Source organism: Euprymna scolopes, chromosome 30 (genome assembly GCF_053919585.1).
Source record: "Euprymna scolopes isolate OS-2025 chromosome 30, ASM5391958v1, whole genome shotgun sequence".
NCBI lineage: Eukaryota > Metazoa > Mollusca > Cephalopoda > Sepiida > Sepiolidae > Euprymna > Euprymna scolopes.
Window position 1 is genome coordinate 94919200 of NC_136511.1, and position 18175 is coordinate 94937374.

At 38.2% G+C, this 18175-nt stretch overlaps 1 protein-coding gene across 9 annotated transcripts in view; it reads right to left on the reverse strand.

The window, feature by feature from the left end:
• LOC145254893 (sodium-independent sulfate anion transporter-like) overlaps positions 1–18175 on the reverse strand; it is a 635989-nt gene that overhangs the window by 387376 nt on the left and 230438 nt on the right. For 4 of the 9 annotated variants that reach the window (XR_013863830.1, XM_080113811.1, XM_080113813.1 and 1 more), the window contains exon 10: positions 11847–11909. The exons of the other annotated variants lie outside the window; for them this stretch is intronic. Coding sequence is in view for 3 of the 4 variants with exons in the window: in XM_080113811.1 (XP_079969937.1) it covers positions 11847–11909 (63 nt within the window). In the remaining variant the exon portion in view is untranslated. The remainder of the gene's footprint in view (positions 1–11846; positions 11910–18175) is intronic. 9 annotated transcript variants of the gene reach the window in all.

Genomic DNA, 18175 nt, shown 5'->3' on the forward strand with positions numbered 1-18175 from the left:
TCTCCTAATCTGATCACATTTAACACTTGTAGTATTCCTCACTATTATTCGCCCATCATCACGATATATGCCTATGTCCCTTCTATCAATAATATTATCTTTTGTTAAATTATAAATGATATAAAGCCCAACGAGATCTGTTGCCTCTGCAGAGTCCAGCGATCCCATTGATACCCTGAAAAAGTCGTTTTGCCCATTTTTTGCCCATTGTTCTCCGTTATAGACAAGGACAGTTGTGCAGCATTTCATAATGATATCCAAATCCTCATCGGAGACATTGGTATAGGTCTTAGCAAATTCAATTACCTTTCCAAAGAGATCTTTTGTGATTGACGGGTAGTAATCCATTATGTCAAATTGCACGAAGGCTCATTTTTTCTTGTTGGCAATGTTAAGAAACCATTTTACAGGATCTGCCACATTTATCCATAGGTTCAGGTTGAATTGCCGTTTTAATTCCAGATTGATTTTCTCTAATATTTTTTTACTAATCTTTCCAATTTCGGGTCTGGTTGGGTTGATCAATCTTGTTGTTGGTTTTGTGTGGAAGCTAGGTTTATGATCCTTTAAAAGGATATACGCTTCGTTTCCTCTAAGCTTATTTACTCTGTCACTGATTTGTAATTCATCAGTGATTTTCTTACTGTCCTTATTTATCAAATCAATTATGTTGCTATTTTTTACCTTGTGATAGTCTTTTTTCAAATTCTTCTGGACTAGGTCATTATATTTCTTCTTGTCTAATTTATAAAAGTTTCTGGTCTTATCCGCCTTAACAAGGATATGTTGTGATTTGTTGATCTCCTTTACAATATTGTCGAGTTTTTTTTTTGAATATATAGATATACATATATATAGATATACATATATATATATATATATATATATATATATATACATGTACATATACATATATATATATATATACATGTATATATACATATATATATACATATATTCATATATATATACATATATATACAAATATATATGCATATATATATACATATATATACATACATATACATATACATATACAAATATATATACATATATATACATACATATACATATACAAATATATATACATATATATACATATATATATATACATACATATACATATACAAATATATATACATATATATACATATATATATATATACATACATATACATATATATATACATACATATACATACATATATATACATATATATATATACATATATATACATATATATATATACATATATATATTTAAATAAGGGAGTAGTCACCAACAATGTGTATTTTTTAACATTATTTTATTATTCCGTGTCTTGGTTTTTCATTGAGAATTATGTTTGGATCATTGTAATAATGTTTTTAAGTCATTGAAATCGTTTACGCGCGTTTCAGACGGTCTGTGATGCGTCCTCGTCAGAAATTATTTTCAAATGTGTAAAAATGGCGATTTTCGTAGTTAGTTTGAAGTTTTTCCAAGGGGTGGAGGCTTGTAAGTGTTTATTATACATTGGTATGCTGAATTTTTATTGCTTTTTTATTTGGTTTGTCCAGGGAGATTTTAGACCTCGCTGTAGTCAGTCGCTATCTCTTTCTGCTAATGTGTTTTTCTTTTCCTTTAGGGTGGGGTAGGGTGTGGTAGGGTGTGTGTATGTGTGTGTGTGTGTTTGTGTGTGTGTGTGTGTGCGTGTGTGTTTATGTGTGTGTGTGCGTGTGTGTGTGCGTGTTTGCTTTTATTGGTTTGGGAATGTGTATATTATTTTATAGTATTTTGGGGTTATTTGCTTCCTTAGGAAGGCGGCTGTGGTCCGAGGTCGTTACTAATGTGTATGTGTGGGGAGGGGGGACTGGCTCTTCTGAAGTAAGGGTAGGGGTGCTTTCATTCTATTTTGATATTTATTTTTTGGATTCTTGGATTTTAGTATTGTGATTTTTCATTTTAGTCTTATATTATGTTTGTTTAGAAAGGGGGGTGTATTTAAAATAGGGGATTTTTTAATGTTTCTATTTATTTGTCTCCCCGTGTGGGTATGGCCAGACCCAGGATCGGTTCCTAGTGTGGGGAAGATTTTGTTCCCCAGAGGAGGGGGGCATTGGAGGGGATGTAGGTATGGGAGGGGGATGATAGAAGGGAAGATAGTCGTTTCAGTCATGAGGGGGTTCTCCTCCACTGACTGAGGAGGGAGCGAGGTGTTGGAACAGATATTATACTATGGTTCTAGGTGTCTCCTCGTGTTGTTGGTTTCGAGGTTAAGTAGGGTTGGTATTGTTCAGTGTGTTGTATTAGAGATAGGGGTGTTATGTCTGTGTGTGGTTGTATGCGCACACGTGTGTGTGTGTTTTAATGTGTCGGTTCTGATTTATGTGTGGGTGTGTATATGTGTATGTGTATGGGTATGCATGCGAGTGTACCTTGCATTTCATGTTTTTGTGTGATGGTATTAGGTTCTGTTCAGTTCAGGAGTGAATTTGGTGATGAAGTTTTTTTCCTGTGTAAGTAAATAAAAATAATTGTCTGTTTGGAAGATTGGCATTATTTTGAAGCTGTTTCCACTGCATGTGTGTACGTGTTTTGAAACATAGAGGTGTCTGTTATCTGCAATTTTGATGTTGCTCTTATGTAAGGCCACTCTATTGCTGAAATTTTTGGTGGCGCCTATGTAGGATTTCTTGCATGTTGTGCATCTTAGTGCATATACTACATTTCTGGAGGTGCAATTTAGATCCTTTTTAATTTTGAATGTTTGTGCTGGGTTTTTGAATGTGTATGTGTTACTTTCTATTATTATGTCACATACTCCACATCGCGGTTTGTTGCATTTTGTAACTCCTTTTGTAGTATGTGGGACGAGTTTTGAGGAAGTTAGGATGTGTTTTAAGTTTTTGGGTTGGCGTTTGCTTTTTATTATTTTTGTTGTTTTAAGTATGTTGTTTAGTTTGTCGTTCTGATTGAGGAGGATAAGGTTTTTTGTTATCTGTGTGAATAGTTCTGGGTTGTTTGTGTTGTGTGTAGAGGCGTATGCTAGAATTTGTTCTTTGTTGTGTTCTTTTGGGGTTCTTAGTTAGTCTATTGGAATTTTTTCAGCCAGTTCAATACCTTTCTGTATTAGTGGTAGTGTCTAAAATCAATACCCTACTCCCTAGCACGTAGAGTCTGCACCATAGTAACAGACAGACACCTCCGTTCAACTAGACTGAATGAACTACAAATAACACTGCGGAAAAGAGGATACCCACTACCACTAATACAGAAAGGTATTGAACTGGCTGAAAAAATTCCAATAGACCAACTAAGAACCCCAAAAGAACACAACAAAGAACAAATTCTAGCATACGTCTCTACACACAACACAAACAACCCAGAACTATTCAATAAGGAGACTTATTGACCTGTACTGAGAGGGGGATGAGCGATCACCTGAATTCTTAAATACAGGGCATACCGATGAGATTTTCCAAGCAATGTTTAAACAGTTTTGTAAGTATGGGCACTAGTTCTGGTTGAAGTTTTTTGAGTACTATAATTGGAATACCGTCAGGGCCGGTTGCTTTACTGGTATCAAGTTTTTTGATTAGCTTAGCAGCATCACGTACAGATATTTGTATATCACATAGCATGTTTTCTGATACAGGAGGAAATATTGGGGGTGAATTTTTTTTTTTTTTTTTTTTTTTAATTACATTTTCACCCCAAACAAGGCACATGGCCACTTTGGTGTAGGGGGCTACTATCAGGGGAAATATCTACTGGGGTACTATCTAGGGATTAGGGCAGCAAGATGTTGGTTCACGTTGCACTTGAACTTATGCATGTCAGTACAATTGGGGAAGCAGTGACCTGGAATGGAATTCCAAAATCTAGCTGTTCTGGGGAAGAAACTACTGGAGTAGAAAGATCTTTTACATCTAGGGATCTCTACAGTGTGGGGGTGGGATTTTGCAGCTTGTCGGGTCTGTCGAGGGTGTTCACGTCGTGGAGGCACAAGTGCTTGCAGTTCATCAGAGCATTCACCATTATAATACTTGTAAAACAGGCAGAGGGATGCAACGTTTCGACGATGGGACAGAGGCTGAAGCTTAGATGCCAGTTTAGGGCCTATCAGGTTAGCGACTCTCTTTTGAACTCTGTCAGGTGGTAGAGAATTAGTACTTGGAAATAATTCAATTAAATAAATTGGGAAAGAAAAAAATTATTATATTAAAAGAAGCATACAAAAGATTAATTAAAATAGCCAATAGGTTGAAAAAAGTATAAATACGAAAATGGGGTGATTACTAAATACTAAGGTTATCATAAAATAATGAAAAAAAGTTAATATAAAAATCGTTAGTAGTCCAACTGCTTGTTCTCTAAAAATAGAGATTATGAATGTATTCATATATGTATAAATAGTGTATTTGTCCATCTGAAAAGTACCTGCTTTGGAATATATTTAAACTAGCGGCTGCGCCATGTCAACACACACAACACACAGTCAAACACAAAATCAAGTACACTCAACATCAAGTACACTCAACATCGTCTTACTCATCAATGCTTACCCTGTGAACGCAGAGTATGGGAAATTCCAATATGCACAAAACAAAATCACTGAAAAACAAAAATACCCTAACTAAGGGTGAAGATAATGAGTAAATGTTGCATAAAATGATGGTTAAAATTATTACGAATTTGCCAGGATTCGAACCTGGAATCTTCTGATCCATGGTCAAACGCGTTATCCATTGTACCACAAGTCCTGTCTGTATGCCAAAAGATGTTAAATTCAGACAGTGCTAAATTCCGTTGACATGGGTCGGTAACTTTTTCGAAAAAAACAAAACAGCCCAGAAAGTCTTATTTCGGGCTTTTTGTGTGACTCGGTGTTGTTCATTACAAACCATGTATAGTTAAGGACAATCTAGAGACTCACACCTTTCAGGGAAAAAAAGAATTTTTCAATTTGGTGCATCCGTTCGAAAGTTTTATTTGTATATATGTACACACACATAAATGAATAAACATTTAGAATTTTACTAGACTACCCGTGACCCATTGCGTCAGTATATTATATTAGCTATGGAATTAATGTATGAGCGTGACACTTGTGACGTAAAGAAAATAGTTTTTGTGACATAACAGAAACATTTCTATATTAAAATGAAAAAAGAAATATAGATTTCTCTCTTCTCTTTGTTATGCTGTCTCATCTTTGTTCAGCTCTAATTCTCTGGCTGTTCAGTCTATCTTCTCTCTGTTGCAGTGTTTCTTCCTTTTGGGTTTATTTCTACAGTCAATCTCTCTTCCCTTATTGTTTCCTTATTTCTTGTCTCTTATTCTCATTCTTTAGTTGCTCAGTTGGTTTCTAAATTTCGATATCAATAAATTTTTTCCCTTTGTTTTTGCAAACGAATTTCTCTTTGTTCACTTGTTTCAGAAGCTCTCTGAAGCCTATACATTTCTCTAGTCGTCTTTGTTGCTCAGTTTAAATAAGTTGTGGCATACAAGAGGGACCGGCTTGTTGCTGATCCACATTGTTTTTTGGGTCTTTTACTTTTCACTTGACTGTGTGCCATATTAGTGCAGTATTTATACCAAGAAAAAAGTATTTATACCAAGAAAAAAGTTTTACAAAGAATGTCAAATAATGTTTGACATTCTTTGTTTAACAACTTATGAAGAATTTAAAATATTAAATTTGTTAAGAAAAAATGGATTTAATATGCGTAAAAAATATGACGAATATATTCAAGTACTTGCTGTTAAAAAAACAACAAAAGAAAACAATATTTAATATAATAGGAACATGTGCATTTACCGATCCAGATTTCTGTTTGGCGTGTGCAGATAAAATACAAGAGCATGCCAAGCTATGGTAAGGGTAATCAGCTACTGGAAAATTGTCAATAAGAATATAAGCAGACGACTTTTAATAAATTGGAAGAAAAAAAAATATAAAGATTTTAATCACGCCCTCTAGTTATAAAGGGCCGCATTAGTTCCAGTAGCAATTTATGTTTATTTGTTTATGCTGTTATGGGTTTATGTTTATGTACGCATGCGCAACCAGAAGTCATAAACCGATGTGTGGTTACAACACTCATTACAAGGTCATTTGAGTTTTATAATTATATAGATTAATAGCATGGATTGTGCAAACATTTATGAAACAAATGTAACTCATAAGAAAATACACAAGATGATCTCATTTCATATTTTTGATGTCTACATTTTTGCAAAGATATTATATATATGTGTGTGTGTGTGTGTGTATGTGAGGTTGACAAGAAAGTTCTTACGGTTTTTAACTTTAAAATTCAGATATCTCTATTCAAACAAAAATTTATTTATCGAAACAGGCACCCTCAGAATCAACACACTTTTTCAATGCAAAACAAGTGTATTTATGCCAGTAACAAAAATCTTGTGTTCTTGTGGTCATTGAAGGCGTTTTTTGTATCGCTTATGTTTTTGAAGCATTTCTCATGCAGAAAGTTGTTGAGATGCTTAGAAAAGTTGTAATAAGTAGTTGAAAGGTCTGGAGAGGATGGCAGATGAGGTTGAGTTTCATAGCTGAATTTGTTCAACTTCTGCTGAGTCAGTTTAGCAACGTACAGTCGGGCATTGTTGTGGAGGAGAATTGGACCTTTTCTGTTGACTAATGCTGGGTGTTGTTGTCAAAGTTTCTGATGCATTTCATCCATTTGTTGGTAGTACGTCATTGCCATAATAGTTTCATCTGCATTTCAAAAAACTAATGGATGAAATTGGTTGCAGACCTTCTTTTGGTGCAACTCTGGCTTCGGGAAGTGTTGTTGAGCTTCGTCGGCATCTAACCACAGAGCTGAGTGTCGTCGGTTGTCGTAAACAAGTAACAGCCTGGTCGAGAAACGAGTCATTCTTGTTACATAAAAGAAGGAAAGATGACGATTCATAACAGTGTTTTTTTTTAGTTGTCGTTCAATTCGTGAGGCACCAAGCTTTTTGTCTTTCCAATCTCTCTCAAGTGGTTGAAAATCATCGTATACGTTACATCTAATTCAAAAGCAAGTTCTCAAACAGTTGTTCATGGATTGGCTTCGACTAAGGCTCTTAATTGATCGTTGTTAACATCCGATGGCCGACTACTACGCTCATGATCTTCAAGACTCATCACCGCCACAAAATTTCTTAAGCCATCATTGTGCTGTGTGTTCAGTAGTGGGTCCTGGGTCAAATACTTCACTGATATTGCAAGCTGCTTCAGCAGCTTTTTGGCCTAGCTTCTTTTTTTTTTTTTTTTTTTCACATGTAGGTCACCACTTATCAAGGCCCGGAGGCCACTCAAGGATAAGGGTTATTGCATGTAGAGTAATCAATGAGATAGTATTGTAGTAATCATTAGTATTGGAGATTTGATAGAGTATCTTACTTAAGAGGGCGGTTTGTCAGGGATTTGTTTATGTTGAATTTGAAGACATCTAAGTTGTAGTCAGGTGGGAAACAGGCAAACGGAAGAGAGTTCCACAGTCGTGCACTTCTGAGAAAGAAGCTCTGCTCATGGAATCTATGGTTGAATTTAGGCACAGATAAAGAGTGGGGAAAATTATTGACAGTAATTTCAGCCAGACGGGTGTTTCTCGTGAAAGATTGGCTAGGGGAGGATGAGAGATTGGAGCTCAGACGAGCACTTGCCATGGAAATGATAAAACAAAGATAGGCTCGCAACGTCTCTTCTGTGGGAGAGAGGCTGCAGAGAAAAAAAAGAAGGCATCTCCCACTAAGCTACGAAGTCTATTTTGTACTCTGTCAAGGCAGGATAGGCTGTTTTTAGCAGCTCCTGCCCAGATGTGGCAGCAGTACTCCATCCATGGACGTACTTGGCTTTTATACAGATAGAGAATTGCATCAGTAGTGAGATATCTTCTGGAGCGGTAAAAGGATCCCACCATTTTCCTGGCGTCCTTAGCAACAGACCTGATGTATGTGTTCCATTTTAGATCAGGAGTAAAGGTTAAACCCAAAAGCTTGTCAAAACATGGAGCCTCTCCAAGACGAGAGCCATCCATTTCAATTGATGTCAGATGGGGATCAGAGCGTTGATGATGTAAAGATAGAAGCTTGGTTTTGGATGCATCAAAGTAACCAACCACCTTTTTCTCCACAGTACCATGCGCTCAAGATCAGAAGAGAGAGAATTAGAGAGAACTTTGTCATTTACGGCCTTTGATGTGTTGCCATAGATGGTCGTGTCATTAGCATAGATGTCAACGAATGATTTAAGTATGTGTTTTGGGAGATCATTGATGTAGATCAGAAAGAGAGTTGGGCCCAGGATGGACCCCTGAGGGACTCCAGCATTAATACTGTGGGCCTCTGATTTCTGTCCATCAACCACTACTCTTACGAGCCCATCAGAGAGAAATGATTTAATGATTGAGAAAACATTACCGGTGATACCGTAGCTTGAAATCTTGTGAAGTAGGCCCTTATGCCATACCTTATCGAAGGCCTTCGATATGTCAAGAGCAATTGCCCTGGAAAGAAAGCCTTTGTCAAAAGATTCACTAATCCTATGAGATATAACCGTTAGCACATCTGCAGTAGATCGTGCAGAACGGAAACCATATTGTGTGTCACTAAGAAGGTTGTTTCTGCTGAGGTGGTTGACTATTTCTCTATTTATTATGGATTCCAACACCTTACTCATGACACATAGGAGACTTATTGGTCTGTACTGAGAGGGAGATGACTTTTCACCTGAATTCTTAAATACAGGGCATACTGATGAGGTTTTCCAGGGTGTTGGAAAGCACTTCTCCTTAAGGCAACGTTTAAACAGTTTTGAAAGTATGGGGGTAAGTTCAGGTTGGAGCTTTTTCAGCACTATAACTGGAATGCCGTCAGGGCCAGTTGCTTTACTGGAATCAAGGTTCTTGATTAGCTTGGCAACCTCATGCACAGATATTTGTATGTTGCATAGCGTGTTGTCTGTTAAAGGAGGAAATACGAGGAGTTGATGGCCTTCATCGCATAAGGTAGAATTAGCTGCAAAGTTCTTGGCAAATAGTTTAGTCTTGTCTGATGCTGACGAGATGACCCCAGGTTCATTGATGATGGTTGAGATAGAACACACGTTTCTGTTCAGCATCCTGTTTGCTATTTGCCAAAACTGGTGGGAACCAAGCCGTTGCTCAGCTACTTTGGATTTAACGAACTGAGCATATAGCTCTCTTGCATTTTTTATTACTCTTTTACAGTGATTGCTGGCAGTCCTGAAAGCAGCTTTAATCTCAGTACACCTATTACGTTGGTAGCTATGGAAAAAGTGATTTCTGTGTGCGATGGCAGCAGCACATTCTGGGGAGAACCATGGCTGGCTGTTAGGTTTTTGTTGGAATATTTTGGATAGTATGAATCAGTCTATGCCTACAATTAACCATTCGGTCAGGTCTGATACTATAGAGGACACATCCTTATAAACATGGAATGCAAAGGTAGATTGGATATGAATGTACGGAAGCTATTCCAGTCAGCCATAGAGTATCGATATACAGTACGGTGGAGAGGTACGTCTGAAGACTTATTACATTTCATTTTTATCTTAACTGCTACAATGGAGTGGCTGGAGGATCCCAGAGGAGATAGAACGGAACACCCAGAGGAGATAGAACGGAACATGAACATAGCTCAGGGGAAGTTGTGACTGGTAGTATCAGGCACATGGGTGGGTTCATGAACAATCTGAGTGAGGTCATAGGCAGTGGCAAAATCATGACAGAACCTCCCCTCATCATCAGTCTTATTTGAGCGGATCAGCCATTCCACATTATGAACATTGAAGTCACTGCAAATGTGAATGTTAGCCGAAGGATGAGCAGACAGGATGTGGTCAATTTTTGCAAATATGCTCTTAAAGATAGTAACCCCACTGTTGTGGGAGTGATAGAGGGCAAATATAAATGCAGTGGTGTAAGCTAGTGCAACCTGAAGCACATATAAGGTAAATTAGGGTCTTCTCTGGAGATATCCCTACCACATGGAAAGCCATCTTTAATGTAGGCACATATTCCATGCCCATGGCGATCTTGTGGGTCAGACTTAGATGTTAAGTTAGAGTATCCTTTAATTATGAATTCGTCTAGTGAAGTGGTTGGCCCTATGCCAGTTTCAATTAGAAAGAATATGTCCGGTTTTGTCTCCTATGATTGTGTTTCAACCTCCAGAAGGTTGGAATGTAAACCCCTGATGTTGGAGGAGAAGACCTGGTAGTAGCGGTCTACGTTAGAAGAAGGGGTTCTAGGTTTATTCGTATTTTGTTTTTGGAGATTTGTCATGTTGAGGTTTTCGGATTTGTGGAACAGGTCGATAGACTTGGTTGGAGCAGGACAGAGAGGCAAAGTAAGAGAGAAAAAGACAAGAAATTTGTTTTTTGTTTTTGTAGCACATGATAAGGTAACAATTACCCACTAGTATGGCATCGAGAGGCCCTACTAGAAACTACTGTATGGTCAAGAATCCATTCACCAAATGGCAATACAGCAGCCCCGGTACTTTGTACCTGCTGATAGGACACCCTCCTTAGTGGTTAATCCAAGGTTCGGGTCCCTGACTATCATGCGGATAACGTCAGCCCAGATGAAACGTTTACCTCCAGCACCCTTACTAGTGACATGACCACAAGGATAGACATAGAAACAAAAATTTTCCGACATCTCAGGCTACTGTTCGCTAAGTACTACCGACCTGGAAAAGTTTTTTCTTCACCCTTTGTCAGAAAAATCACTCATTGAATGAAGATTGAAGAACAAAAAAATGAGAAGCGAGAGTTACTGGAGCTGCCGATAACACATCCACATGTATTATCTATTCTCCATTTTAAAAAAAAGGTGAGAAGGACTTATTAATATCTACTAAGTATAAGTCCGTTGCCCCATACCCAGCTTAGGATAGTACTTGAATATAGTCTCCCCTCCCAGATTATGCATGGATACTTTTTGCCTTTATCTACCTCATGCCAGAATGTTCAACCGTTCCAGCTCCACCCCATAATAAATATGCTATACTGGAACTTTTATCAAATTGGAACGTCTGATTAAATTTTAAGTCGTTTTTTAATTCAAATAATATGCAAGTATAATTTGAGAAATGTTCAATTTCATGGGAGACTTTTTTTCTCTCGGTTTTAAATATAGGCAAAAGTATTGGTTAATAATAGTATATTTGACAAAAAAGATTTAGGAAAAACAAAAAAAGATAAATAAAAGTAAATGTGACAAATATTCAGGATTAAAGTCAAAGCTGGAATAAGAAAAAATAAAACAAAAGTTTGCAATACACGGATGTTAGTAGACTTCAAAAGTTACATAGAAAAGTTACTTCTTGAGTTCATAGTGTAAAAAGGGATGCTAGTCAGTCAGTCTGTCTTTATGCAAATATTTAAAGTGTATGTTGGGTGGCGGTGGTGGTAGTGGTGGGGGAATCTTGGTGGGGGAATCTTGGTGAGTTCTGTATTTTTATTTATTTATTTTAAATTCAACATTGAATTATCTACCTCATGCCAGAATGTTCGACCATTTCAGCTCCACTCCATAATAAATACGTTATAATGGAACTTTTATCAAATTGGAAAGTCTGATTAAATTTTAACTCGTTTAAAAAACTGGTTAAGAAGTAATACCTTTAGGGTTACGTATTAAGTTTAGACTAGCTCGAAGTAATGCATACTTTAGAGAGAAAAAAAAAAGCTGCATGTTTTGGAGTTCAGATAATATGCAAATATAATTTGGGAAATGTTCAATTTCATAGAAGACTTTTTTTTCTATCGTTTTTGTGGGGTATATGGTTAGAAAAGAAGAAAAAAAAATAAAAAGAAACGTACCGGGCGTATCTGCATCGCTCTTTCAGGAGCATTAAGACCGTGGATGGCAGGGAGGTTAAATGCCTGGAAGAGACAACAGTGGAAGTACTGGTGCAAGGTGTGCCTATTGGACTACGAGCACTGGTGTTGGATCGTCTGGTTGGTGATGTTGATGTGGTTTTAAGTGTAAGTGTGATCAACCAACTGGGGGGCGCTATGTTGAGAGGAGGGCCAAGTAACTTTTGGATGCCTCAGTGAAGTAGGAATGGCAGGAGTGGAAGGTGATAGAAATATCAGAACACAAAAACCGGAGGCTTGCTGCATCGAGGACGAGGATTTCCTGGCAAGGTTCGATGGTGAAAGTTGGACGGTGGAATGGAAATGGATCTCCGGGCCGCAGGAACTACGAAACAAAGTAAGCTGCTATGAGAAAACACTGCGAGGAGAAATAAGAAAAGGATTTGAGGAAGAAGTGGAGAGGTGGATAGAGGAGGGAATTCTGAAACCGTGGACAGGGGAAGAAAAAGGAGTGCTACCATTACTAGCGGTTGTTTAAGCCACAAAGAACAAAGTTAGACCGGTACTGAATTTCAGAAAATTAAACAGATATGTAGCCTGCCACACTGGAAAGGGGGATTGATGTATGTGAAGACGTGATGAGGAAGTGGAGGAGAATAAAGCAGGTCACTAAGATTGTCGACTTGAAGTCGGCTTATCTCCAGATCCATGGAGATGAAAAACTCTGGAAACATCAATTGGTCTGGTACAAAGGGAAGTTGTATTGCCTGACGAGGTTAGGCTTTGGGCTGAGCTCAGCCCCAAAAATTATGACTGCCATGCTGAAGACGGTACTGAGTAAAGACTGTACAGTGGACAAGGCCACTAGTTCGTACATTGACGACATTCTTGTGGAGGAAGCAGAGGTGACAGCAGAGAAAGTGAGAGGCCATGTCGCGAGATATGGGTTGACTGCAAAACCGGCGGAGTCCCTGGATGGAGGAGTGGCATTGGGGTTGAAACTATGCCGAGATGGCAAAGGAAGCTTTGCCTTTAGACGAGGGAATGCAATACCCGAAATCGGAACCGACCTGACAAAACGAGAACTCTTCTCGGTCTGCAGGAGACTGGTGGGACACTATCCAATCGCCGGCTGGCTCAGGATAGCGTGCAGCTTTATTAAATGACAACCGGGCACTGATGGCTGGGAGGGCTGTGTGATGAAGGAGGTCACGAACATGCTACAAGAAATCATCGCGAGAGTGACGAAAGAAGACCCAGCAAAGGGGGAATGGTACGTCAGCGGCGGAGACGCGGGGGGTGATTTGGTGCGATGCTAGCAGTCTGGCATTGGCGTCATATTAGAGATGGGAGGCATAACTGTGGAAGATGCAGCATGGTTAAGGAAGAAAAACGACTATTCCCATATCAACGTAGCCGAACTGGAGGGCGCTATGAAAGGAATCAATCTGGCCCTGAAGTGGGAATTGAAAACGATTGAAATCAAATCCAATTCGGCAATGGTAGTTTCATGGATCAGGTCAGCAGTGACTGGTGATAAGAGAGTTAGGATCAGAGGTGCTGCAGAAATGCTGATCAAGCACAGGCTTGGAGCACTTGCAGATTTGATAGCTGAATTCCAGTATCTGTAGTGCTGATCCCATCAGAAAAGAACAAGGCGGATTCGATGACATGGGTAAAGAAGGCCTGGCTGCAAAACAGAAAGGAGGTTTCCTCAGTATGCTGTGCAGGAGAGGAAGTTAAAAAGTTACATGAAATGCACCACTTTGGTCGAGAACGGATGTTATTCCTGGCAAGAGAGGTTTACCTGGAAACCACCGAGAAGGAGGTCAGGGAGGTAGTGGAGCACTGTCAGGAGTGCCAATCGATAGACCCTGGACCATCCAGACATGAAGCAGGAGAGTTACACATTGCAGAGGACTGGAAGCGATTGGCCATTGATGTGACCCATTATCACCATAAGCTGTATCTGTCGATGGTCGACTGTGGACTGGGGAAGTTTGCCATATGGAGAGAGATCAGGGCAGGAGTTGCATGGGCGATCGGAGGGGTCATCAAAGAAATATTTTTGGAAAGAGGGCTGGTTGAGGAACTGTTAATGGACAATGGCCCCACTTTCTGATCAGAAGCCTTTAAAAAGGTGTGTGATAAGTGGGGATTAAGGCAATTTTTTAGGGCAGCGTATCGCCCGAGTGGCAATAAGATAGTGGAGAGGAATCAAGGCTGCTGCGGAAAAAAGAAACATTTCACCCATGGAGGCGATGTTTTGGTACAACATCTCACCGAAAACCAGAAAAGATGAGACAACTGTGCCTCATAGAGCCATCTTTGCATATAAGTGGCGGCATTCGTGCAACAAAACGGTAGGAATTGAGGGTGAAGAAGCTACCATTAAAGTGGGTGAGGAGGTGTGAGTAAAGCCCCCCAATGCAAAATGTACCACTCGCTGGGGGAGGGGGGTCGTAACGGGAACGCAGCCAAAGAATAACGTAATGGTAAATGGCATTACCCGGCATATCCTAGACCTGCGTCGTGTAACCCTGCCAGTGTGCAGTGATGGCAGTGAAGAGGAGGAAGTTGATATCCACCAAGAAGCTAACGATGCATCCCAATTCGACTTAGCCCCACATTGTTGTTCTTTATAACTGGACGAGAATGTCTGTAGTGAACCTGAAAATGTCAACCCCCAAGAAGTTGTCCCCCAGAGGCCTCAACGTGAGAGGAGGAGACCTGCTTGGATGAAGGATTATGAAGTGTCTTATTGATCTCAAGGATCAGGGGGGCGTGTGAGGTATATGGTAAGAAAAGAAGAAAAACAAAAAAAAAGAAACGTACCGGGCGTATCTGCATCGCTCTTTGGGAAAGAAGAAGGAAAGGATGGCCAGCGCATTTGTATACACGAAGGGCATCTTGGGACGGCAGAGCATGATGGGAGAAGCTATTTTTTTTCTTGTCTCTTCCTTTTTTTTTCTAGATAGGAGGATATAAAAGCAGGGAAAAATTCCCTGGGGGGGGGGAGAGTGAAAAGAGTCGTGAACATTTTCTCTTGAAAAGAATTTTGTATTGCTGACGTTCAGATTGTGCAGTGTGACATTGGTGCATTGGTAGCGAGAGGCCAGGTGTGATCGATTGGAAAAGAAGAGCGCAGAAACATGCTGTTGTCGAGAGAGTGATTCACTCCTTCCCGAACCCCAGAACCGAATCCTGATTATAACCCTAGAGTTTTAAATATAGGAACAAAGTATTGGTTGATAATAGTATATTTGACATAAAAGATTTAGGAAAAACAAAAAAAGATTGATAAAAAGAAAACGAGACAAATATTCAGGATTAAAGTCAAAGCTTGAATTGAAATGAGAAAATTGTGTAAATTTGCTTTTTTTACATCTTGTATTCAATGTTCTGAAAATAAGACATAATTTAAAACGATTGTAATTTAAACAATTAGATAGAGCGAAAAAAAACCATCCTTTGAAATGATATATAAAGTAAAGGTATTATAAAGAATATTCATTTGAAAATAAATCATTTGAAATCATAAGTTAAAAATTTCGCAAGAACTTCTCAAGCTAATATATATATATATATATATATATATATATATAATGAATATTATTTTAAAATTATATATATATATATATTAAACTATCACGAATGGGAAATGATAATCCATGTATAAATATACAGGGAGAAAAAAAAAGAGGAAAAAGGGAATGGGGAAACATCTAAAATATCACTACAATTTGCCAAACAGGTCCAGGGTGTTCACAAACCGTTTCTGCTTGCAGAGAGAGGGTTTAAGCCGTGCAATAGAGACGGATTTGAGAATTTTCAAATGACTGCTCGATCGGCCTTAAAATAAAATTGAAAAAAAGTTGTCCTTATAAGCCTACCCACATTTTGGGTTATCCAATAAATGATTTCCAATAGCAGAATCCAAATTATTGTGGGTGGGGTTGAGGATAATTTTGTTTTTATTTTTATTTTGAAAACCTAAAGGAACATGTTGTTCAATTCTTGTTTCAAAATGGATACTGGTTTGCCCGGCATAGACAGACATCATCATCGGAAAACATTATGACTTAGCTGTCGCACCCAGTATGCTGAAGACGCAGTTAGAACGAATAGTAACAATATACTTAGTGGAAAATAAAGTATTCAATACAGCCACGTTAAAATTAGTACCGTCTGCGGAAAAAATGATTCATATAGAGACTGAAAAGACTAATATAAAAATCAGACAAGCGACGAGTATCAAAGAAGTAAGCAAGATAATAGACGAACATATATGTGTAATATACATGTTTACAAATAGTTCTAAAAATTTCCCACCCCAACTAGTTTCTTCTAACCCATTTAAGTAATAGTGAATAATAAATAATAAATGAACTGATAATAAAATAAACTGCAGAGATGGTGATATTAATAACTAATAATAAAATAAACTGCAGACGGTGATATTAATGAGAATAAATTGAAAGAAAAAGCTAAAAACGACAGAGATAAGAAATTAAACAAGAAGTGTGATGACGACCATGATAACGTATTTAGATACAAAAGGGATGACAGTTATCCAAATAAATTGAGTGATTCTGATTATGGTGACAGCGGTAATGAAATAATATCCGAGGGGAAGAAATCCATTGAGAAAGCCAGTGAGACGAAACTTTCCTGTGTTGGAAAGAAGATTGGTTTAGTTCACAAGATAAATGACGATAGTACGACGACAATAATGTTGATGGTGGTAAAGATACACCGAATGACGAAAATGCAGATACTTGCGCGAATGAACCATATGACGGAGATAGAACATGCAGAGGAAATTTCAGTTAATAACTCGAAAGAGAAAGATAACGACGATAGGGAGAAAGACGAATTAAGTGTAGAAAACATGGACGATCCTAACGAGAATAAGCTGACCCATAGTGACGACAATGATGAAGACGGTGACAGTTATAAGAATAAAGTTAAGAGAAATAATTTACGTTGACATAAAAATTGGTATAAAGGCCATCCATCAGATAAATACTTGGAAGCACTCCCACTCAAGTTAGCATTTTGTAAGGCAGTGGAAACCACGAGGATTGTGATAATTGCCTGCGCCACTTACCCCAAATTTTGTGAAAAAACGTGACATGTCACGCTTTTTCATTTGTTCTGGTGGGGGAATGTGACGTAACCCTTAAATTGGATTATGTATTTAAATAAAAATTGAAATATTCAATTTTTAGGCCAACGAGAAATGTATCGTTTTTTTTTTGTTATTTTATTATTTTATCAAAGGTAAGATGAACATGGTTTCCAAGAGAGGAAGAGACAGTATAGAAAAAGAAACCACGTTTCTAGGAGAAAAAGAGAGAGACAGAAAGAAATAGTATAGGAGTAGGAAAGAGAGGTGGAAAAGCACTAAAGCTAACAAGTTGACCGCTTTGTGACTCCTGCTAGTTGCTAAGCAACAAATAAAGAAAAGATAGGAATAAGGAATGTATAGAGAGGAGAGAGAAAGAAAGGGAAAAAGAGGAAAGGAGACCGTTGGGTACAGAAAACAGATTCCGTCTGGCCGTTGCACCAAGAGGAGGTGGAAAAATCTCCACCACTTCACCAAGCGACAGATGAACGAACCGATGTCGACCCCCCCCCATCAACAGCGAAAGAAAAATAATGCCTGGGAGAACAAGCCGGCGGTGTCGGAATATAGGATGTTGATTCCACAAACACAGGAGACACAATATTCCAAGAATAACCAAGATGTGGACGGACACTACGCAGGGATATCACATGTTATAAACTGTCGTCCGAGGCGAATAAAATGAAGGTTTAACTTTCACTGTGAAAGTTAAAAGAGAAAAAAAAAGAGAAAAGAAACATAAAAACGGTGAGTTACTTCTCTCTCATATATTTAAGTCAACGAGTGCATATTGCCATTGTTTCGTTCGGACTAATATATTTTCTTATACTGATGTATTTCTCGTTGGTATTTTCAGATAGTAGTAAAGACACCCCTTCCATATCCTCGTAATTTGTTTTATTTTTATTCTATTTGATCCTATCCCCTCCCTACCATAGTTTAGTGTTTTATAATAACATTTAACTTTGAAAGTTATCACTGTGTGTCGTGTTTCCATTATTTTCATATGCTGTTCATTCGTCTACTGTATATTTCCGGTTTTGAAAGAGTCTCCCCATATTTTTATTTCAGCAGGGTGTACCAAATCCAAGGCACACGTGTCATAATGTTCAATTGTAACTCAAGAAAATATTGTTGTTACTTTTGTTTGCATTTTTTATTAATAAGAATTTGTAATAATAACAGAATTTGTAGTAATAATATA